General features: G+C 38.2%; 2 protein-coding genes across 3 annotated transcripts in view; one reads left to right on the top strand and one right to left on the bottom strand.

Moving 5' to 3' along the window:
* FNIP2 (folliculin interacting protein 2) overlaps positions 1-6,609 on the bottom strand; it is a 63,879-nt gene extending 57,270 nt beyond the window's left edge. Inside the window, exon 1 of the mRNA XM_014062311.2 lies at positions 6,285-6,609. Within this exon, the coding sequence (XP_013917786.2) occupies positions 6,285-6,397 (113 nt within the window). The 5' untranslated portion in view covers positions 6,398-6,609. The remainder of the gene's footprint in view (positions 1-6,284) is intronic.
* Positions 6,610-11,711: 5,102 nt separating this feature from the next.
* PPID (peptidylprolyl isomerase D) lies at positions 11,712-23,489 on the top strand. 2 transcript variants are annotated; one of them, XM_087724661.1, is made up of 10 exons: positions 11,713-11,905; positions 13,889-14,029; positions 15,260-15,366; positions 16,588-16,776; positions 17,259-17,381; positions 17,713-17,819; positions 19,511-19,649; positions 21,690-21,776; positions 22,058-22,100; positions 23,174-23,489. In XM_087724661.1, the coding sequence occupies exons 1-10, from the start codon at positions 11,821-11,823 to the stop codon at positions 23,260-23,262; spliced, it is 1,110 nt and encodes a 369-aa protein (XP_087580787.1). In that variant the 5' UTR covers positions 11,713-11,820; the 3' UTR covers positions 23,263-23,489. The 2 variants fall into 2 exon arrangements, with proteins under 2 accessions (XP_087580786.1, XP_087580787.1); XM_087724660.1 differs by lacking the exon at positions 22,058-22,100 and having other exon boundaries at positions 11,712-11,905.
* The last annotated feature ends 99 nt before the right edge of the window (positions 23,490-23,588 follow it).

The following is a 23,588-nucleotide window of genomic DNA, read 5'->3' as shown; positions in this document are numbered from 1 at the left end:
TGAGTTAGCTTTGCTGCAACTGCCATTGTAAGTTGGCATAGTGACGTGACATCACATTTTAGACAATGTTGCTTAGCGACAGTTGCCACACTCAGTTACCATACTTAAGTAATGACTACCTGTAATGGGTTCTACTGTGTTCAATATTTAGATTCCTAGTCTGTAAATGATTGTATTATGATGCTCGATATTTATTCTGATTTATTCTAATTTACAGTGTTATGTTACAATTTATTTTGTCTGCTTCAATCCAAGTTACAGATCTGGTGAGTTATATGCTGTTAAGGGTTGGCTGATTAGCATGTATATGCCATGTAAATAGAAAAATAGGGAAGCCATGATATTAGAAGCCCATGAACTGCTATTGGTATGTATTAAAAGCAAATTTTTCAAACACTCCAATGTGAAATTTTAGATGTTAAAAAATACATTTTGATTATGACTGACAAACCTTCTTGTTTATTACTTTCCATATTTTTTGTTGGTGTAGTCATCAGTGATCTACCCATGTAACATATGTGGTCTTTTAAATTAAATACCTGAAGATGTATGAATTAGAATACAGTCATGAAGGCTACATTGTACAAAGCAGAGTTAACTTGAAGCATTTATATATTATACTATTTCACAGTATTTCTCTAATCCATTTACAAAGTGAGCATATTGCCCCCAACAAGCTGGGTCCTCATTTTACCGATCTTGGAAGGATGAAAGGCTGAGTCAACCTTGAGCTTGGTGAGATGCTTGTAAAGATGTGTTACTTTTGTCAATCTCTTCATCTGATATTAAAGGGCATTCTATTTTAATTGAAGTTATATAAAATGTTCATGAAAAAATCTGAATAAAATCTGAAATGGCAAATTGAAGAATTAAATACTGGTATTTCATTTGCTAAGTACATCGCTTTGTCAGAAACTTGGAATGTAGAATGTATTTGGATCATCTCATTCTGTTTCCAATATTTTTAGGAATACCAGTAAACAATTACAGTGAAAAAATTCTTATGTGCTTTACAATATCAGAGACATAAAATAAAAGTCAGTGTCTGTCAATGTTTGTTTCAGAATACAGATAATCCATACGTTCCAAGTTTTATATCTGGCAATCTATACCAGTGTTTCTCAACCTTGGCAACTTGAAGATGTCCGGACTTCAACTCCTAGAATTCCCCAGCCAGCGAATGCTGGCTGGGGAATTCTGGAAGTTGGAGTCCGGACATCTTCAAGTTGCCAAGGTTGAGAAACACTGATCTATACCACAACTAGCTGGACTGGTTTGATTACCAAATTATAAGGAACTAAAGGAATGTATGTTGCTATGCCCTTCCCTTCCTTTCACCATAAGCAAAATATGTATTAGCTACATTACAATATATGCACACCAAAACAAAAAGGTGTATTAGATACACGACCAAATAGAAAACCTAAACAAAATGTTGAACCACTAAGTCTCAAGTTGCCATATAGCTCTTTCAGGGAAGATATAGAATAAGACACAATCTTGGCTAACTGCCTGCATAGAACCTCTTATATATCGAATACATCATTTTTTGCCTCCTGAAACCCCGCCCCCTTCACCAAAATGGCCGTGCATACCCTTATGGGGGCTTTCAGAGAGCTCCTGGGGGCTGGGGAGGGCAGAAATGAGCAAAGAACAGCTCATTTTTTGCCCCCCCGCCCCCAGCAGCACTCTATAAGCCTCCATAAGGCTATGCATGCAATTTTTTGACAAAAAACAGGCCCATTTTCAGAAAAATGGGCCGTTTTTGCTTGTTTTTTGGGGCACCCCACCCCCCAGGAGCACTCTGCAAGCCTCCCCAAGGCTATTCATGCTTTTTGTTTTTGAAAAAAATGATTCAATTAACATGGATAAATACACCTGGAAACATCTACTTACCTACCTACTCTCTCTCCCTACCTACCTTCTGTATTTCTCTTTACCTACCAACCTACCTACTCACTCTCTCTCTGTCTCCCAACCTATCTACTGTATTTCTCTCTATCCTTCTATTTTTCTCTCTCTCTCCCTACCTACCTACACACACTCTCTCTCCCTCCCTACCTATTGTATTTCTCTATTTTCTCTCTCTCTGTTTCTCTCTCTCTCTATCCCTTTATCTACCTACCTACTTTTTTAAAAATTTGCCTCTTCAAAACCTAGGTCTGTCTTATACTCCGCTACGTCTTATACTCCGAAAAATGTGGTATCTTTTTTTCTTTGACAAAGTATTTTTATATTTGTGTTTTTCCAGTTTTTTCATTATTTTAAGATGCAATACAAAATAAACTTTTAAAAAGATACTGTAAAGCTGTAATAGATGCCAAAAAGGAGAAACAAAAGTGGCTCTTTAGAATAGCTAAAGTAATTCTTTGCAAAAAAAATCATATAGCAAAGCAAGCTATGAACAGGACAAAGAATTATCTAGACAGAAAGTTGAATAACAATCACAAAAGTATTAAAGTCAACGAAGACGTAGATGTTTATACTGAGATGTTTTATCACTCTAATATATTAGAACTTTGAATCATTCATTAAAGTTAAACATGTGAAGATTTAAGACACTCAGATACATTATGCATACAGTAGCTAAGTTTGAGATTAGCAATTTCCAGATGTGGTGATGCCACTACTGTAATTTCAACAGTTTAAAAGGAATTAAGAAAATCTATAGATGGGTATTTATTATTAAAATTTATTATTTTAATTTTTATTACCTTTAGAAAAAAGGCAGCACAAAGTGCTGCAGGCTAAAAAGAAAAAGTAAAAAACATTTGTTATCTATATATGAACTTCCCAGATGCATCCTATTTTTCATGCAATAGAGAATACAGAGCCAGAGAGATCAAAAGGGCAGAATCTGGCAAATGGATCACAAGATAAACAGTCACAAAGAATGGAATAGGATGTCATGTGAAAGTGTACTGTCTACACATGTGATGTCATCACTCTAGCCTTGACTACTTTTTTCCCAAAAGAAATGAATAATCAAATTCTAAACCATTTATTCAGCAAATACAAGGGAAAGGGAAAGAGCAAATAGAGGTAGATATCTGAAAAGTATAGGTTAAAAAAAGGATAAATTTGATTTGCCTGTATAACCAGAATTCTAGCTCTTTATGAATAAGCATGTCAATTATGCCTCCCTGACTGCTTCTACCAATGAAAGCAACTGAATAAACTATGAAATCCTTATCTATGATTTATCATTGTCTCTGAATCAGGAGCCCTGGCTTGTATTCTTTTTAAGAAACAAAGATCAAACATTAGAATTACTTATTTGCTTATTCCAGCTAAACTAAAAGCCAAGTTTAATATCTTGGATTGCACATTATATCAAACAAACCATGAATGCCAGCTTCCTGAATTGTTCATCCATTGCAGCTTGCAAGAAGACCCAAGCAGAACAAGGCTGCTGTATTTGCAACAACATTCTTATTTGCTCATTCAAAATGGTAGTTTATGGTGACATGTAAACTGAGATACAATATGAAAACAATAGTTAAGATAACTGTTTAAACTTGTTATGCATTTTAGAAACTGCTTATGTTCTAAAAACAGAAATACCTCTATAATAGAAAGATTGTTACTCCTATTCGTAAAATGCACAAAACTATACCACACAAAACTTTAGCATCCAAAAGCTATTGTGTGAAAAGTGATGGCCACTAATTCCTATATGGATTCCATATGTTGTTCAATGAACATACAGTACATGGATGGCATTATACTTTAATGTGACTATTAACTGGTTCATTTGGCTATATAATTTCTAATAGAAGGCTAACTTACAGCATCTAAAATTCATTTTTATTAGACTGCATCCAGTACACCTCTAATTAAGCAACGGACTTACTTTGGAACTTGTGTTCAATAAAAGAACCAAATCCTTTTAAACAGAAATACTCATCTGATCATCCCATGCTTTTCCCCTCAGCAATCTAGTTCAAGTGGAGATGGGGAGTTCCTTTGTTTCTACTAAAGTTAAAACTATTAGGAATATCACATAGCCCCACTCATCTATTTCCTTCCTATCTCTGGTTCGTGACCCGTCAAAAGCGCGGACGACAAAAGCGCGATCGACAAAATCGCGCCTTTGACGTCATCACAGCGCGACGAAAAAGATCGAAAAATTCAAATAAAAATTAATAAAAATTAAATTAAAGCAAGCCGATTCACATAAAGGTAAGGGTTAGGGTTAGGGTTAGGGTTAGGGTAAGGGTAAGGGTTAGGGTTAGCTTTAGAGCGTTAGCGTTAGCGTTAGGGTTAGGATAAGGGTTAGCGTTACGTTTTTCGTTACTTTAACGGTTAGGTTTAGGGTTAGGTTTAGGGTTAGGTTAAGAGTTAGGGTTAGGGTTAGGTTTAGGGTTAGGTTTGGGGGGGTTAGGGGAAGGTTTTAGCTTTATTTTTACATTTTTTCGATCTTTTTCGTCGCGCTGTGATGACGTCACAGCGCGCTTTTGTCGAGCGCGATTTTGTCCTACGCGCTTTTGTGGTGGAACCCTCTGGTTTATGCAGCTTTTATTGCTGTTTATTGCTTTGTCCCTAAATCTGATACTATATGGTTTTTGTGTGAGCACCTGTAAGGAGAATGTAGAATTATGCCACATACATTTATTATAGGCTAGAAGACAAAAGTTGAATTATGCTGTTTCTTTTTTTATATTTGGTATTACATTTGTATCATGCATGCATATATGCATACTTATTCAGAAGGAAAAAAATCAATTGTCTATAAGACTCTTCGGGCATGTTAGGTCCACCAAGTGTAGCATTCTACAATTGTGATATAAAAATACAGACCTCATTATTATTATCTAGTGTGACCCAACACTCTTACAGGCCATTTTTATCCCACACTCTTCCCTATTTTCATTTATTGGACCTAAGACGCATAAAGGCTTTCACAGTACAACTGCATTTTGATATTCTGTAAGAGAATAAAAATAGGATTCTACTGTATTATGACTGTAATATAATTATGTATAAAATACAATACTATGGTAATTGCCAGCCTAATTCAGATATTCTTGAGTGGGTCTAGATTTGTTCAAATGTGCCAATAGTCAACAGAATTCAGACTCAACGCATTCAAAAGCAACTTACTTTTACATTCAAGGAACATACCGGTATAATAGAAGATAAAAACAGATGACAGAACCAGAACATTAAATTTTTTAAAAATAATATCACAATAGAAAACATGCACATATATTTAGAAGAAATGAATCAGGAAGTACATTTTATTATTTTTTTCATAAATAAGAACTTTATATAAGCCTGCTTTCTCACTATTAATTGAAGCTAAATTGCATAGGAGAACAGTCTAGTAACCACAGTGGGACATATATTTATAAAGGTATAAAGGAATGATTGTAAAACACAGTAATCATGTAGCAGTACTACCACAAGAAAATTATAATCTTATCCCATACTTCTTCAAAGGGTCCAGAGAGAGTCACATGTTCATTCTCTGCTGTCCCTCTCCTTTGCTTTTTCACTTCAAGCTCATCCTTGAAGCTGAGAAGCAGGCTAAAGTTCATCACATCACACTACTTTAAATCAGGCCAGCCATCCCCATCCTGTTGTCTTCCAGATATACTGCGCTCCCATCATCCCCAGCTAGTATAACTATTGTTGAGGTTCACTGGGAATGATGAAGTGAAAATCCATATTTTGAGGGGAACGCTCCAAGTTGTAAGAAAAATTCTATTAGATATGTTTTCGGAAGCTCAATGTAGACCAAACACAATAAAGAGCACAACCATATGTATGTCTATTAAGCAATCTTATTGAATTAATTAAGACTTCTCTGATGTACTTATAAGACTTAGTACTTTAAAGGAGATGCCGTAATAATGGTCTTTCCAAAGAGATAATTTTAACTCCCCAAATTATCCATGAGGACCATTACAGTTACTGGACATGTGCAACATGTTTTAACCATTTAAGAGCCATTACAAAGAATAAAACCCTAAACTACAACCAGATTTTTCTTGGTGTAGTGCTTTACTCTCTTAAACCGAAACGACCAGCAGGAAATTATAGAACGCAAGATCGTTCCCTTTTGGAGTTAGGATTTAGGCTAATTTAACGAAAGACATATTGCACTTTTAATAATAAAAGTAAGACTCTGAAGAACATGGAAGGTCTACAAAGGATAAGAAGAACTGGATATAGATGAGAAAAAGTACTCCCTACGCGTCCCATGTTTTGGACAGTGGATGTTCTTATCAGAATGACCAACGCACCAAGGAAGCCTTAAGATAACGACTGCATTTCCTCACCTGAAGGTTGAGCATTCCTTGGACAGTCTAAAAGGGGAAGAGGTCGAGTCGCCACTACTGAGCCGGCCACCGCCCCTTTTGTTAAACAGCTTCTGGAGCAGCGTCGGAGCCATGCTACTGCGCTTCCTCCTGAGCTGAGCGGAGTATGGGAGTGGAATCAGGGCACGCCAGCGACAGACCCCCTCAGCCAGCCACGATCAAGACTTCCTATCTCTGCAGCGTTAGTAGTAGACCCCATGCCAGCTCCAAGCTGGACATCCAGACTTGCGCTAAGCCGAGCTTACTTAATTCATTCTCTCTCGGAACAGGGCAGGCGCCTCCCTCTTTTTCCTAGACTGGCATTAATGGAGCCGATCAGTCATATGACTAGGGAAAAAAATCTGAAAGTGTTTGTTCAGTCTCACGCGTAGCGCACATACAGCGCCCCCCACCTTCAGCCTTTGGCTGCGATTTCAGAGCTCGGCATCTCAATCTTGCAATCTTTCCAAACGCACAACGCCCCCTCTTGTCTTTGTCACCGGGATTCTAAGCTTTGCTGAAGCTGGGCGCAAAGCTTTGAAAGCTAGGGTTAAAGGTATGCGAGGCTTTTCTTGGTTTAAAAAAAAAAATAGAAAAGTTTTGAAATTTCTCGAAAGGAATAAAAAATTATACTGTTAGAAGAAATGTTCTTCTGGGTTCGGCTCCAACTGGGGAAAAAGACACTGGAGACATGGAGGCTGCTTGGAAAGATGGTTTTAATGGTGGACAGGACAACATGGTCTTGAGTCTTGAACAGAAAAGATGGTCACATGCTTCAATGTTGGTGGAGAAAAGAGAAGGGCCGACTGAGATGCTGAGTCCCTGGTTTTATGCCCTCTCTGGCCTTTGATCTTGAGCTTGTATTCTGATTGGTTGTCAGACTCCCATGGGGCCATGCAGGGGCAACTCTCTAGGCTGCGTGTTGAATCCAGGTTTGGTTGAGTTCTCAGATGCCATGTGGTGAGTTGGGTAAAGGGCCAATATTATCATGCCTTAACCCCACCCCCTGGAGCTGAAGGGGAGAACTCTTTATTATGTAAAGGGACTGCCTTGTCCTTAATGGCCCATTGACAAAGTGGGAGGCGGCAGGAAGCTCTCTCTTTATAAAACATGTTTCTTCCTTTTCACATCCAGAGAAATATTCTGCCTTTTCAATATTTCCTAGGATATTTCATTTTTCTGGGAGAGGGCTGGGTGATAACTTCCTACAATACTAAAGATACTTATTTCTGCACTCCTAATATTTTGCAGTAATGAACGCTTATCACAGCACAACTGGGAGTGGCTCGTTCCAGTTTTTCGAGGTGAATATTCTAAAAAAGGACACATTTAATAACCCTTTTCATATTGATGTAGATTTCCTTGCTAAATCCCATATTAGTTAGGGGGTACTAGAACAAGAACTATCATATCTATGTGCATTGAGAAAAAATAAGAAAGTTTGTTGATTGTCAACAGAATTTTGAAATAAGAAATAAGGATGGAGCTATCAGATTTGGGCTACGAGCAATTTGATTGTTAGATGGCAACAGAAAAATCTAATTCTTTGCTGATCTCTAGTGATGGTCAAGATTCTAGAGCTCAAGTTTCAGAGGTTTAATTTGAAAGAAAAAAAAATAGAGGCCAAATCCTAATTTTAAAATAAATTGGCCTGAAAGTAATATGAGTCACTACTGTCAGCAAGTATCCCCTTTTCAAAATACTTTTGCTGGCTACAAGTTTATAGAGAATTGTCAAGGTAAATCAATGTATGATGGTAAAGTGCTGAAAAATAGTAGAAAAAATAATAAACCACCACTCAAAATCCATTGGTCCTGGGGCATGTTATCAGAGCTGATAGAGAATCAAGCCATGATTTTTAAATCATTATCACATTATAATAGGAACTCCAGTATATAATTTGCTTTCTATCCCATCTACACATACACAGAAATTACTGAGTTAGCCAACAATCAATCGCTTAGGACTTAACAAACTTAAACTGTATATGTATTTATAAACTATCATATGGATATACAAATAAAATGCAATTCTATATATGCTTATCAAAGTTATACCCTACTGAATCAATTAAAGCAGCAGCCCCCAACATTTTGGACGCCAGGGACCGGTTCCATGGAGGTTTTTCCATGGACCAGAGGAGGTGTGGTTTTGCATGCTGCCTGCATCCTGCGGATGGGGTTTCGCTTGTTTGCACAGCTTGGTTGCTGGCATGCCATGGACCAGTACCAGTCCACGAACTGGAGGTTGGGGACCTCTGATTTAGTTAATTTTGAAAACTTATATTATAACATATGAATACATTAAACTTACTGACCCTTTTACCTGGGAATTTTAATTTAAAACTATCTGAAAAAACATAAAAGTAGATCATCTGGATCAAGACAAAAGTCCTTTAATCCAGCACTTTGTGTGTCATAGTAGATAACCAGATACCTCTGGTTTGCTTGCAAGCACAAAAGGGCATATCCAGCTGTTATTCCTTTATGACTAATATTTGGAGGCATGATTTTCCAATTCAGAGATAATGTTGAATCTTCTAGCCTTCATAGAGCCGATGTGGCGCGGTGGTTAGGGTACAATACTGCAGGCCACTTCAGCTGACTGTTATCTGCAGTTCAGCGGTTCAAATCTCACCGGCTCAAGGTTGACTCAGCCTTCCATCCTTCCGAGGTGGGTGAAATGGGGACCCAGACTGTGGGGGCAATATGCTGACTCTGTAAACTGCTTAGAGAGGGCTGAAAGCCCTATGAAGCGGTATATAAGTCTAACTGCTATTGCTATAGATCTATCTTTCATACTGTGCATATATAGTGCTGAATAGTAAATTTTAATTCTCAAGCTTTTAAATTTTTTTAATTCCCACTCCTTCCTAAGCAATAATCTATATTTGAGTTCCTGACCCTAATGTTTGAGCAGTAAGAAAATCCACCTCTCATATCCATGTGATTGATAATTGTATACATTTCAGTTTATTCCCCCTCCTTTGAAGTTTTCCAAGCTAAAAGTCTTACATATTATAGCTTTTCTATAGAAAATAGTCAACTAGCCCCAATCATTTTGATTGCTCTTTTTTGCACTTTTTACACATTAGTTCTAATATATGCTGTTTTAAATATGGTATGGCAATCAGGACTCCATATAGTATTGCAGATGCACTTGTATCATTGTAGGAAGTTAAAACCCATCCCTCTCCTACAAAAATGAAATATCTTGGGAAATATTGAAAAGGCAGAATATTATATTTCCCTGGATAAGAAATGGAGAAACATGTTTTTAGGCAGGAAACAGACTCACTCTTAATAACCCCCACCTTTGTCATTGGGCCATTAAAGGCCTGAGCCAGTCCATTCTACATAGCAAAGATCTCCCCCCTTCAGCTCCAGGATGATGGGATTAAGGCGTGATAGTAGATATCCCTTTACCCATCTCACTACATGGCACCTGAGAAGAAGCAATGCTCAACCAAACTTTGACTCAAACCACAGCCTACAGAGTTGGCTCCATGGGAGTCTGACAACCAATCAGAATACAAGGTAAGATAAAAGCCCAGAGCGGGCATAAAACCAGGGACTTTCAGCATCTCGGTCTCTTTTTCTTCACCCAACATCTGGAAGCATGTCATCCCCCTGTTCTGTTCAGGAAGTCAAGCCATGTGATCCTGTCCACCAGGGCTGGGTTTCGACCAGTTCGCACTGGTCCCTGCGATCCGGTTGGTCGCCGAACCCGGAAGTAAGTAACTTCCGGGAACGGCGAAGCCCTCCCGCGCCCGCGCGCGCCCACACACCCGCGCCCGCTCCTTACCCGGTTTTTTCGAATTTCGCGCTTTCCACGCATGCGCAGAACGCCTGCGCGATCCTCCAGGAGCAGCTGGAGCATCGCACAGACGCTAGTACGCATGCGCGCGCCGCGCATGTGCACGCGCACGCTGCATGCATGCGTGAGGACGCCACATGCGTGCACGCGCGCCACATGCGTGCGCGTGCCGCGTCCGTGCGTGAGGACGCCGACGGCCTCGTTCCAACCAATCCGGTTGGAACGGGGCGAGAAACCCACCCCTGCTGTCCACCATTAAACCATCTTTCCAAGCAGCCTCCATGTTTCCAGTGTTTTCCCCCCACTTGGAACCGAACCCAGAAGGACTGGATTTCTTCCAACATCATAAATTTGTATAAAGGAATTAGTGTTAGCACTTTTATTTTCAAACGCTTTACAAACGATCCCTACCATAGAATTTGCTTTTCTTAGCTTCAGTTCAGCAAATACCATTTCTCTGATTACCTATGACTTCAAAATGTTTTTACGGATTGGTTACTCCCACCACCAATATGTCTATGAGATCTGATATTTTTTGGGGGTCTCAATGTTCATCACTTTTATCTTGCTGGCAACAGACTTCGAAGGGGGAAAAGTGCATCCTATCATGTGTTGCTTTGAGTGCAAATGAAGCCTTTGGGTTGCTAATGAATGCTTCAGACAAACTGCTAGTGCTAGGTTAAATGAAATAACCTAATTTCCTGGGTTCACCTGATGAAAGAAATGGGTTCGGCTCCAAGTGGGGAAAAAGACACTGGAGACATGGAGGCTGCTTGGAAAGATGGTTTCAATGGTGGACAGGACAACATGGCTTGAGTCCTGAACAGAAAAGGTGATCACATGCTTCAATGTTGGTGGAGAAAAAGAGAATGGAGGCTGAGATGCTGAGTCCCTGGTTTTATGCCCTCTCTGGCCTTTGATCTTGAGCTTGTATTCTGATTGGTTGTCAGGCTCCCATGGGGCCCTGCAGGGGCAACTCTCTAGGCTGCGTGTTGAATCCAGGTTTGGTTGAGCTCTCAGATGCCATGTGGCGAGTTGGGTAAAGGGCCAATATTATCATGCCTTAATCCCACCCCCTGGAGCTGAAGGGGAGAACTCTTTATTATGTAAAGTGGACTATCTTGGCCTTCTAAATTGCCCATTGACAAATTGGGGATGGGCAGGAAGCTACAGGGAGCTATTCTGTCTTTTAAAACATGTTTCTCATGTTTCACATCCAGAGAAATATCCTGCTTTTTCAATCTTTCCTAGGATATTTCATTTTTCTGGGAGGGGGCTGGGTGATAACTTCCTACACACCCAAGACGAAATCCAAAATTAGCCAAAGACACTGAAGCCGGGAGGCTTTGAAAACACCCCCACCCCCCATTCTCAAAAGCTTTCGTGTGGGAACACAGATGCAAGCAAACCACGATGTACTTGACCTGTAATCAGTCAGTAACCGAAGCTGCAATGTTTGCTATGTATAACCGCTGAAGACCTAGTAACCGAAAAAAACGCCTGGCAACAGAGCGATTCTTGCCTTTTTCAACTAAAAGAGCGGGCAAAGGGCCGTAGCGCGTCCCGCCTCTCTCCAGGGAGGAAGGCGGAGCCAGTTGACTGAAGCCCGCAGCTGAAGGCAGGGCGGCAGAGCCCGGGAAGCAGCAAGGGGGAAAAAAAGGGGGGGTAGCGTTTTGGTTCAGCGGTAGCAACCGGCACCGACATGTCTCACGCTTCTCCGCTCTCGAAACCGTCCAACCCGAACAACCCCCGAGTCTTTTTCGATGTGGACGTTGGGGGTGAACGAGGTGCGGGTGGCAGGAGGAGGAGGAGGCCGGGTGGCCACGCGTGTTCGGAGGTGGGCAGGTGGGGCTGGCAGCGGGGTGGCCGTGCCGCATCGGAGTCTCCGGGCAGGAGGAAAGCTTTGCGCCCCCCGTCTTCGGGGGCGAGGTGCCTCTGAGGAAATAGCGGTAAACGAGGAAGGCCTTTTCGACGGGACGGGCTCCGAGTAGAGGCCGGGGATGCGGGGTGGGTGGGGTGGGTTGTTTTTATGTATGTGCGCTGCTGTCCGGGGGATAAATTGAATGGCTCCAGCGCCCCGGCATTTCCTTTTGTAATGCGTCCCAAGCCTCGCGCTCCCTTGCCTTCCAGAAGTCTCTCGAAGCCTTCCTCAGCCTTGGAACTCAACGCTGGAGGCCGCTGTGTTTCCTGGTGGTAATACCACAGCGGCCGAAGCTTTGGATGAGGGGTTCACTTAAGGTTGCGGAGGGTTTTTTCCCCGTTCTCCCATTGCAAAAGTCACTTTGCACAACTAGGGACGACGTGAGGGCACTCTTTTGTCACCGCTGAAACCTGAGGGAGTGTGGTCCGATAAAGCTCTTCACCTTGAGTTCTCGCTGTATATAAACTGGCTTCGATAGCCTTAAGGAAAGGAATGTGCTGTGATTTTATCCTTTGTGGGCCGAAGGTTAATGCTCTGCGGAACTATTGTAAAATATTATCTTCCATTCAATCAGTAAATCACCTGATCAATCTCACACGTGTGTACTTGGAAGTACCATAAATCCCACTGAAGTCAGATACATCTAGATTTATATTCTAGTTAGTGTTGCCTCTTAGCTTAATAACATAACCAGTCCCAATGATTCTGATTTTGGAGCAAATTCATATTGAAATACAACTATCATAAAACATTAGCCCCTTCACTGCCCTACACTTACTTGTTTTGTTAAGCCAACTTTAGAAGACAGAAATAAAATTTTAATTATTTTACTACTTTCTATAGAAATCCATAATACTCACTATCTTCTTACGTTAAAAAAATATTTAAAGTGTCTAAAGTGTATCACAACATTGATAGGTACAACAATAATTTTTCATAATATGGAATATACTAATTGCATCCAGTAAAACCTACATCATGACTGTATGAAACCCTATGTGTTGCAGTCATAAAGAATACTGTTTTAATAAATTTAAGTATTTTAAAATTAAGATTAGTATTATCTGCCTCTCAGATGCACTTATTAAAATGAGAATCTAAATATTGTTCAAAAAAACTGTACAGGTGTTCCTTGACTTACAATTAGGACCAGAATTTCTGTTGTTAAATGAGTTGCACCCAATTTTATCAGCCTTTTTTGCGACAGTTAACAAATCACTGCAGTTGTTAAGTACATCATGCAATTGTCAAACGAATCTGGCTTCGCCCATTGACTGCTTGTCGGAAACTGGTTGGGAAAGGAGAAAATGGTGATCACATAACCCCAGAGCATTGCAAACATCATAATTAATTTCCGAGGGTCCAAATTTTGATCGCATGACTGCAGGAATGCTATTACAATCCTAAGTGCAAGAACCAGTTGTATGTTACTTTTTTCTGTGCCATTGTAACTGAAGGTTTGCTAAACACATGGTTATAAGACGAAGAGTGTCTAATATTTGGTGCTGGTCAGGTTTTTATCCATAATGGTAATAGAAGTTATCAACAGTAGAGTGGTTATTACCGAAATCTAGTGGCAACTGAATGGATTTTAGATGATGTGTATTTGAATGTAGATAAAACTAGAGTTATAGTCTCACATATACTGAAAAGCTGCATTGCTTGATCTGGAATAATAATTAAATATTTGATTGGCAGGTGGAACATCAGAATTAAAGAACTCTTTGTACAATTAAAGTTGTATTAATACTGGCAGAATTCAGTGATGAATTGAGTCCTAGATTTATTGAAAGAATGGTGGGATACACATTGCTAAAATAAATACAGCTACAGATTTTTCTCATTCCAGTTGGTCGAATGGTATTCGAACTGTTTGCAGATATTGTACCTAAAACTGCAGAGAACTTCCGTGCATTGTGTACTGGAGAAAAAGGTATTGGGCCTACAACTGGAAAGCCTCTTCATTATAAAGGATGTCCTTTCCATAGAAGTAAGTACTTATTCTTGTGTGAGTGAATGAAACATTACTACAGTCAAAGCATTCAAGAATAAATAAGATAAAAACAAATCAGCATACATTTCATGAGAAACAAGTCCTTCATCAATTAGTTTCTTTCTACATCTAACTACAGCCAAAAATTTGCCTAGCACCATTGTACCTTGATTCTAGTGTCTTGTATTAGAATTTGGGATAGCCGAAGCACTGGTGTTGGTGTCTTATTTTAATGTAAAAGAAAACTGATGGCATACACTTTTTAAGATTTAAGATTTTAAGAAAACAATAGAGAAATGACAGTTCCTTGTTTGTATCCATTAAAACATTGAGTTACTGAAAAGCAATTAAAAGTTGCTCAATGCAAGACTGTTCCTGGTGTTATAATGCTGCAGAGCATATTTTTGGTTTGGGAGCCCCTTAACACTTGAGTGTTAGGTAGAGATGAAAGGAACTAATTGGAAATTAGACAAAAATAGAATTAGGTGCCTTTGCATAAAGACAAGTGCTAACTACAATTGATATAATTCACCCTCAAAACAAAATTTCGGGAGCATGAGTATTTTGTTTTGATCTTGGAATAGCTTATTTCAGAGTTGTTCCCTATGATCAGAACATGAGTATGAGTATGAGTAGTTTATTTATATGCCGCCCTTTTCCCTGGGGGGACTCAGGGCGGCTTACAATTCGGAAGGAAGGGAGAACAAACAGATTAACACATAAGACAGTACATCATTAAAAGCACAACATTCATACAATTCGGGTGGGTTACGGTCTTTAACCCCAGGCCTGACGGGACAGCCAGGTTTTAAGGGCTGTGTGGAAGGTCTGGAGGGTGGTGAGGGTACGAATCTCCACGGGGAGATCGTTCCATAGGGTCGGAGCTGCCACCGAGAAGGCTCTCCTCCACGTGGTTGCCAGTCGACATTGACCGGCAGATGGAACTCAGAGGAGGCCTAATCTATGGGATCTAATTGGTCGAGTGGAGGTAATTGGCAGTAGGCGGTCTCTCAAGAACACTAAAAATACTGTTTGAAATGCAGTGTATTTTGTTCCTCTCAATTTTGTTTCATGCTTAGAACGTTTTCATACCTCTTATCAATTTAGTTTGCTAAAATGCTGATTTGCAGAGAGAGATTTAAAAAAAACAGCCAGTGATGGAAAAAAGACAGTTGATTTTAGATAATTGAGATCTGTTTCAGCTTTTTCACTTTGGTTCAATTGTAGTTATCAAGGAATTTATGATCCAGGGTGGAGATTTTTCAAATCAGAATGGAACAGGTGGAGAAAGTATATATGGAGAAAAGTTTGAAGATGAAAATTTTCATTATAAGGTAATAGGTTTTATAATTTAAATTTCCAGTGGCCACAATTCTGCTAATGAATTCTGTATCTGAAGGAAAACCAAGCACTACATTTAAAGCCTTTCAAAAAGGTAGAAATCAGGGAGAAACAGAGCTCCTCATACCTTCCAAAGTTTTTGTTCTTTTTTCCAAATCTGCTTTAAGAAGATTTTTATTAAAATAAAAGGAAGAAATAATTAAATAAATTCATTTACACCACACTCTGTTTTTCTTTGGAGCAGATTTGGGGATCACAACTTTCCTTTCATGATCTGTTTAAATGCCACCTTTCATGTAGGATAATGGGATTTCTGAAAAGGAATCACTTGAGTGCTAACTCTTATTCTGCAGTAAGAAAATCCAAAGTATAAACACTTTTAGTTTTATCAACATACAGCGTATTTGTGTGTGTGTGTGTGTGTGTGTGTGTGTATGTATGTATGTATGTATGTATGTATGTATGTATGTATGTATTATGTCACAACTCCTGGTACGCCTAAATATGGGAGGAAGCATACTGCTTCCTTTCTCTGTCTATCGGCTCACCTCAGGAGACCATCCAGACAGAAAGCCATTATTTTTACTGTTGCCTTTGTTACATTTGTGTTGCATTTGTGCTGATAAATAAATAAAGGGAGACTAGTATAGATCTATTTCAAGCTATTTAGCTCTCATCAGCTAGCCATACCCCTGCTGGGATTTTTATCAGCACAAATGCAACATACATACATACACACACACACACACACACACACACACACACCACACACACACCACACACACATGTATACATATATATATATACATATATGTATACATATACACACACACACATATATATATATATATATATACACACATACATACACACACATATATAAATTCTGTAGTGTAAACAGCAGTTTCTGCTAAAGAAAAAGTTTCAACTATATTAAGTGAGGAGAGCATTTCAATTAATTTTATCTCAAATTCTTACATAAATATTAAGATATTAAGATATTTGTCTTTTAAATGTCACAATCTCATGTTCCTACCTTTAACTTAGTTGTATATGTATAAATTTTATATATGTGTATGCAACTTTTTGACTGGGTGAAAGGTTTTCTTAGTTGTGTTTTCCAAATATACAATATTGCAAATTAGTAAATTAGATACGATTTTCAATTTACCAATGAATTTTTCTCATGAAAACAATATTGCTGTTTTGTTTAGCATGATAAACCAGCTTTGCTCAGCATGGCAAATGCAGGATGCAATACAAATGGTTCACAGTTCTTTATCACAACTGTGCCCACCCCTCATCTTGATGGGAAACATGTGGTCTTTGGGCAAGTGATCAAGGGCATGGGTGTCGTAAAACTTCTAGAAAATGTTGAAGTAAATGGAGAAAAACCTGTCAAGGTAAGCTAAAATTGTTGGGGTATATTTTTCATATAAAATTTTAAGATAATTAAAATATGTTATAATTCCTTTTAAAAATATGAATTTAATTATTCAGTAATTAAATTTGTTTGCTTTGATGGTAATTATCTTTTCTACTTATATATAGAATAATTTTAACAAATAAATATTTGCTGGGTCCCTTCAGATGTTTAATTACAACCACAGCATATAGAACAAGTTGGTTAGGGTTGCTGCAATAGGTAGTAAAGCGAGAATTAAAATGTTAATAGCTTTTTCCCTACCCATCTTAGGCTAAATAGTTAGGTTGCAGTTTAATTACTAACATTCAAGACTGTTATGATTATTTTTACTTTTCATGTAAAGTTGAAAAACACTAAGTTCAAGGCTTTGAAAACATTCGGAAAAAAGACAGGTGTATTTTCTGAAAAGTGAAACAGGTTGCCATTGAAAAACTTGCATTTTATATATTTCTTCTACAGTTATGCATTATTGCAGAATGTGGAGAGCTAAAAGAAGGGGAAAACTGGGAAGTCTCTCCCATGGATGGTTCTGGAGATATTTATGCTGATTTTCCTGAAGATTCTGACATAGATTTAAAGGAAGTAAGTGTTTAATTTATTTCCTATATTAATATTAAAGAAGTTTTGTTAAAAGTTCACTTTAAATTATATTATTGATCTTTTAAAGTAGAAAACATGTAACATAAATTTTCCCTTGTCTTGTTTTCTATCTTGACATTCTGCAGCTTCCCAAGTTTTTATAGCTAAATGGAGCATTATATTTATACTTCTGACATGTTGCTTCATTGCAACTCTTAACACTATATTCAATAGCATGTGGAAAACTGCTTTCCAGCTGTTTTTCTCCCAGAATTCTTTATGAAGCAAAATAAAGTGATATGCTACTATGCTCAGTGCATTTGCTTTTTTGTAGGTTGACAAGATTGTGACTGTAGCTGAAGATGTAAAAAATATAGGCAATTCTTTCTTCAAATCACAAAATTGGGCAATGGCAGTCAAGAAATATAGCAAGTCTTTGAGGTAAAATTATTTACTATCCTTAAAAATATACTCTTACCAAGGGCTTTCAGGTCTGAACTGCAAACATCTGATAACTACTGATAGGCAGCAAAGAAATATAGAAAATTTAAATTATTTGGTGCCATCTAGTGATCATCCAGATTTTTGCAGTCCAGATTTGGTAGCCCTAGGTTAATTTGCCATGTACGCACATTTTTTTTAATTAGAAAGTGAAATTGTGAATAGACAAAGTAGCCCTTTCCCATTTTTAATAGATTGGTGGATAGCATATGGCCCTCATAATCCCTGAAATAATACCATAAAAAAATCAGTAATTTCTGCAAAAATGTGAAAAGAGAATGTTGGAAGGGTTTAAAAAAAGTTAAAGGAAATTTCCCCCAAATCCAGACTCCATTTATTTGTAAAAAAAATTATGCACTTGCTTTGCACATTGAAATATTTGATCACTATATTTTTTTTAAATCATTTTATTTCAAGGTTCTCTTTATAACTTATGTGAATTATATTCAATAAAAGGGGATGGGTGGGGAAAGATAACTAGTTTAATCGAGACTAAATTGTTTACTTTGAGGTCCTATTTAAATCATCTTAAGGATTTGCTTTAATATTTAGTGAAACTTGACTTAATCAGGTCATACCCAAACTCTTAACAGTGATTGATTAATATGCATACTACTGTTTCATCCAGATGTAGCATGGCTTCTTAATCAGAATAATCAGAATTGATACCTTTCCTCTGGTAAAGAGTCTTATCTAGACTACCAAACAATCCCAGTTAATACTAGCTCATGTTTAAAGTTACTGATTTCAAATGTCATTCCATCCTATGCTAACTATGCTTTAATTGTCAACTGGGAAATACAGGATGTGGACTAAAATAACACTGCATATATTTACTAGCTGAATGGCACAGGATATTGTGCAAGCACGTTATTTAATATACACTGGTAGTCTTCAAGGTACAACCAAAATTGAGTCCAAAATTTCCATTGCTAAGCAAAACATTTGTTAATGGTTTGCTTAGCAACAGAAAGAAGAAAGGGAGCAATTTGTTCTTGCCCCATTTCTTGCCACAGTTGTTAAGAAAATCACTAAAGTTGTTATTAATACAGTTCTAGCTTGCCCATTGGTTTTGTTTGCCATAAGGTCTCAAAAGGGTGATCACATGATCCCAGGACACTGCAATCATCATAAATAAGTTGCAAAGTGTCTGAATTGTGATCATGTGAATGCTGCAATGTTTGTAATTTTGAAAAGTCATGTCACTTTTTTCAGTGCTGTTGTAACTTCGGTCACTAAATGAACTGTTATAAATCAAGGACTATCTGTAGTTATTAAATCTGGTTTAATTTGCAAATTATTGATTCAGTATTGCTAGTTGATAAATTAGTTATACAGGGAGTCTTTTTAGCTACACTATATCCTGACAAAATTGTCACAAAAGGGACACTGTAAAGATTGCTATTTAATTTAGATAAAATTGACTCATAAAGCAGTGCCAGTGTTAATCTCACTGTCGTGTTATTGTCAGGTGCAGAAATTTAGAAGTAAGTGTATGGGTTGGTCAGAAAATGCATATATCCTTTTTTTTAACTACGATTTTTTACAGTTGTATGTGTGAATGGTCACATCCAAGGTAGTTGCTAAATGAGGACTACTGTGCTGTAAAATCCCCATCTTATTTTATACAGGTACATTGACGCTTCAAAAGCTGTGGCAGAGGAACAAAGTGCAAAGCTGAATTCAGTAGCATTAACATGTTATCTTAATACTGCTGCATGTAAACTGAAATTATTGGAATGGCAGGATGCAATTGAAAACTGTGCTAAGGTAAATATTTTTCCATAAGGTACCATATTTTTCGGAGTATAAGACCCACCGGAGTATAAGACTCACCAAGGTTTTGAAGAGGCAAATTTTTTAAAAAGTAGGTAGGTAGATAGAGGGATAGAAGGAGAGAAAGAGAGAGAAATACAGTAGGTAGGTAGGTAGGTAGGTAGGTAGGTAGGGAGAGAGAAAGAGAGAGAGAGAGAATGAATAGGTAGGTAGATAGAGGGAGGGAGGGAGAGAACTACAGTAGGTAATTAGAGAACTACAGTAGGTAGGTAGAGAGAGAGAGTAGGTAGGTAGGTAGATGTTTCCAGGTGTATTTATCCATGTGCTGGAGAAGGAAATTGCTGACAATCTGCAGCACCTAAGACTTTGTTTCTGCTGGCACAGCACTTGATCAATGTAATTCTCATCAATCAGTTAAAGAGCTTTCCAAAAGGGGGAAAAAAGTTTTTGCATTCTGCAAACCTTCCAAAAATGGCCCGTTTTTCGCGAAAATGGGCCTATTTTTTTTTTAAAGAGAGGCATAAATACCCTTGGGGGGGGGGGGGCTTGCAGAGTCCACGGGGAGGGGCAAAATTTTGCTCATTTCTGCCCTCCCCAGCCCCCAGGAGCTCTCTGAGAGCCTCCATGAGGCTATGTACAGCCATTTTGGTGAAGGGGGCGGGGTTTCGGGAGGCAAAAAATGCTGTATTCATGTATAAGATGCACCCAGACTTTCAGCCTCTTTGTTGAGGAAAAAAGGTGCATCTTATACTCCGAAAAATATTGTAAGTTCTGCAGTTTTCCATGAAGCCAAAAATCTCTTAAAATAATTTATCAAATTTAGGCACTATCCATCTTTCATCAAGGTTGTTTTATAGTAAAGCAAAGTAAAATCAGTTCAGATTATCCGTATCCGTCCCTGCCACCATATAGGAGTCACATCTTTAAATCAGTCCCATCTTTTCTTGGTATTATATGACTGTTGCTGCCAAAGGCCCGGAATATATACTCCTTTACAGGAGCTCCTGGCAAGCGTGTCATATTCATAGTTCCAGTCAGTTTTTCCTCTTTGAATCTAAATTGCTGCATACCCCAGTATCTTATTCAAGTGTTCGCACCATATATATAAAAATTGAGATTATAATCTTACATTTGCCTTTAGTATGTTATTTGAAAAAAATACCTATGTAAATAATCAATAGATATTTCCTTAAGCATTCTGTGTGCTGTCCCATTCATGTGGTGTATAATCATGCTGCAGTATATATTCTCAGGAATTTATGTATAGTAACAGGATGAATGGTATGCACAGAATACTTATGCAAATATACTAAACCCTCAATTTAGGAAAGTGATAGGGTAGAAAGTTTGTCTCAAAAAGAATATTTATTAAATCCAAATGAAAGTTTATGTGTGTAATATGTGAATGGGACTTTACACATTTTATACATGGACAAAGTAGCAAATAAGAATTTAAATCTGCACAAAGGCTAACTGTACAGTATATAGATTTGGTGCGTTGCATCTGAACTCTACTAAACCAGGATCTGTTAAATGTACACTACGACCAGAATAATTAAACCCCAAATTTATTACTTTTAGAAAAGGGAATCTTGTTAATTCCAAATGTCATAACTGCAGATATATGCAATTGACATTTTTATAGTTTTATAATTTATGTATGTTTATATAAGTTTACATAGTTATTAGAATAACATCAATTATGTAATTACACCAATGATGTAAATTGCTGTTTCAGAAACAGTGGACCTGGGGTCTACCATTTAGTCTGTTATATCCAAGTTTGTTTAATGAGTGTCCAGAAAATCAGGAGTTTTAGTATACAGATGGTGGATGTTAGCGATTTAGACTTCTAACTGCTTCAGATTTCATTTTCCATTAGTTTGAATTGATTGAATCCGATTGACTGTGGATTATCATCCAGACTATAGAACGTCTAGAATTTGTTTGCATAAAACACCTAAATCAAGTCTTAATAGCTAGAAATGGATTTTATTGGTGAAAAATATTATAACTAATATTCTCACTTAATAGGCTCTGGCCATAGATCCCACAAATACTAAAGCACTTTATAGAAAGGCCCAAGCTTGGGAAGGAACGAAAGAGTACAATAAGGCATTGGTAAGCATAAACACTTTTCTCATTAATATTGCAATAAATATATTTTTAACATTTTAAAAATCACTATATTACTTTATATGTAACTCAAGGTAGAAAACATACCTGATATTCTTTCCTACTCCTATTTTTCCCGCAACCACCTTGTGAAGTAGGTTGAACAGAGAGAAACCGACTGGCGGGATTAAAACTCAGTCTTCCTATTTCTAGACCAACACTTTAATTACCATACTAAATTGGCTCTCCCATTTACATATTGTTTAATTATTTATTTAACTTTACAGGTTGAGCTTCATAAGGCTCAAGACCTAGCACCTCAGGATAAAGGTAACACTATCAGATTGTCTTCAGTGATGAATTGACCTATTGCTATTGATGACTAAAAACATTTACGATACTTAGGACAGTATCACAGTATTGATGTAAGAGGTCAGGGAAAGATATGGAATGCATATGCCAGACCTGTGATGGCGAACCTATGGCATGCGTGCGACAGGTGGGCACGGCGCCATTTGTTAGGCACGCGAGGCATTGCCCTGTCAGCTCCAGCACGCATGCGTGCGCTGGCCAGCTGACTTCGGCCTTCTTTTGAGGCCATTTTTCACCTTCCTTGAAGCCTCTGGAGCACGAAAACTGACCCTACAGGCAAGCTGGAAATTCAAGAACAGACTTCTGGTTTGCTCATAGGGCTGTTTTTCGCCCTCAGGAGGCTTCCCTGAAGGCTCTGAAGGGCCAAAAATGGCCCTGTGAGCAAACCGGAAGTCCATTTTTGAATTTCTGGTTTGCCTGTAGGGCCACTTTTCACGCTCCAGAGCCTTCAGAGCCCCCCCCCCCCCCCCGGGGGCAGCTCCGGGGTGGGGGGAGGTTGTTTTCGCCCTCCCCCAGTTCCTAGAAAGCCTCTGGAGCCTGGGGTGAGTGAAAAAAGCGCACCAAAAGCAGGGGAGAGCGCTGGTCATGCGAACATGTGTGGAGGGGGGAAGCGAGTGCATGTGCGCTGGGTCGTGCAAATATGAGTGTGACATGCCTGTACATGACCCCCCTGCGTTCCCCCTACCTTTGGCACAAGAGCCAAAAAAGGTTCGCCACCACTGTGCTAGACTATCCAGAACTCTCTTTGCTAATCCCTGCTTCTACTGTGACATTTTGAACTGTTTATAAAAAGTGAGTAGATTGTAAACTGTAATGCATCTTGTATGGTTTTGAATCAGCATGGTGTGGAACTCTTATCTTTGGTTTAAACCACAATTTATAAACATGTTTTCCTTAGACAAAGGCTAAGGTAATACAATTTTCTGAATATTTGCGTTCTTAGTCTATTGCTTATGAAAAAACCCAATGTTGTATATACACATTCAGAGTGACATTAAATATATGATCTTATTTTTTTTTTACATCCGCAGCCATCCAAATGGAAGTACAGAAAGTCATGCAGAAAATTAAAAATGAGAAGGAAAAAGAGAGGGCAGCATATGCAAAAATGTTTGCATGAATACAGTTTTTATCTGTTTACACAGAAAGAGGCAGGATTAATGTGAGTCATTATGGCAGCATGCTTACATCTATCATGTGTTTCAAGACTCATACTATTTTATATATTTACATTTTGGATTTTAAAATAACACTTTAAAAAACCTGTTAAGCTTACCATAAAAACACTTGTGGTTGTATTTTAGCTTAAAATATAAAAAACTACAAAATAAAACATCAGAATGATGCTGCAAAGAGCTTGTACAAGTTCAGTAATATAAGTACCATTTTACATGTTCCAGATTGTTTGTCTCCCTTCAATTCTTCTAGTAACTTACATTATGATTG

This window comes from Thamnophis sirtalis, unplaced genomic scaffold, assembly GCF_051295495.1.
Source record: "Thamnophis sirtalis isolate CommonGarterSnake01/CBP01778 unplaced genomic scaffold, rThaSir2_p1.2 scaffold_10, whole genome shotgun sequence".
Classification (NCBI taxonomy): domain Eukaryota; kingdom Metazoa; phylum Chordata; class Lepidosauria; order Squamata; family Natricidae; genus Thamnophis; species Thamnophis sirtalis.
Note: the sequence above shows the minus strand (reverse complement) of the source record. Positions and strands in the feature narration are given on the sequence as shown.

Excerpts from the sequence above, each read along its gene's own strand:
- PPID (XM_087724660.1), top strand. The coding sequence starts at position 11,821 with ATGTCTCACGCTTCTCCGCTCTCGAAACCGTCCAACCCGAACAACCCC. Across the intron at positions 16,777-17,258 it reads ATGGAGAAAAACCTGTCAAG|TTATGCATTATTGCAGAATG; the intron begins GTAAGCTAAAAT and ends TTTCTTCTACAG. Across the intron at positions 21,777-23,173 it reads AAGAGTACAATAAGGCATTG|CCATCCAAATGGAAGTACAG; the intron begins GTAAGCATAAAC and ends TTACATCCGCAG.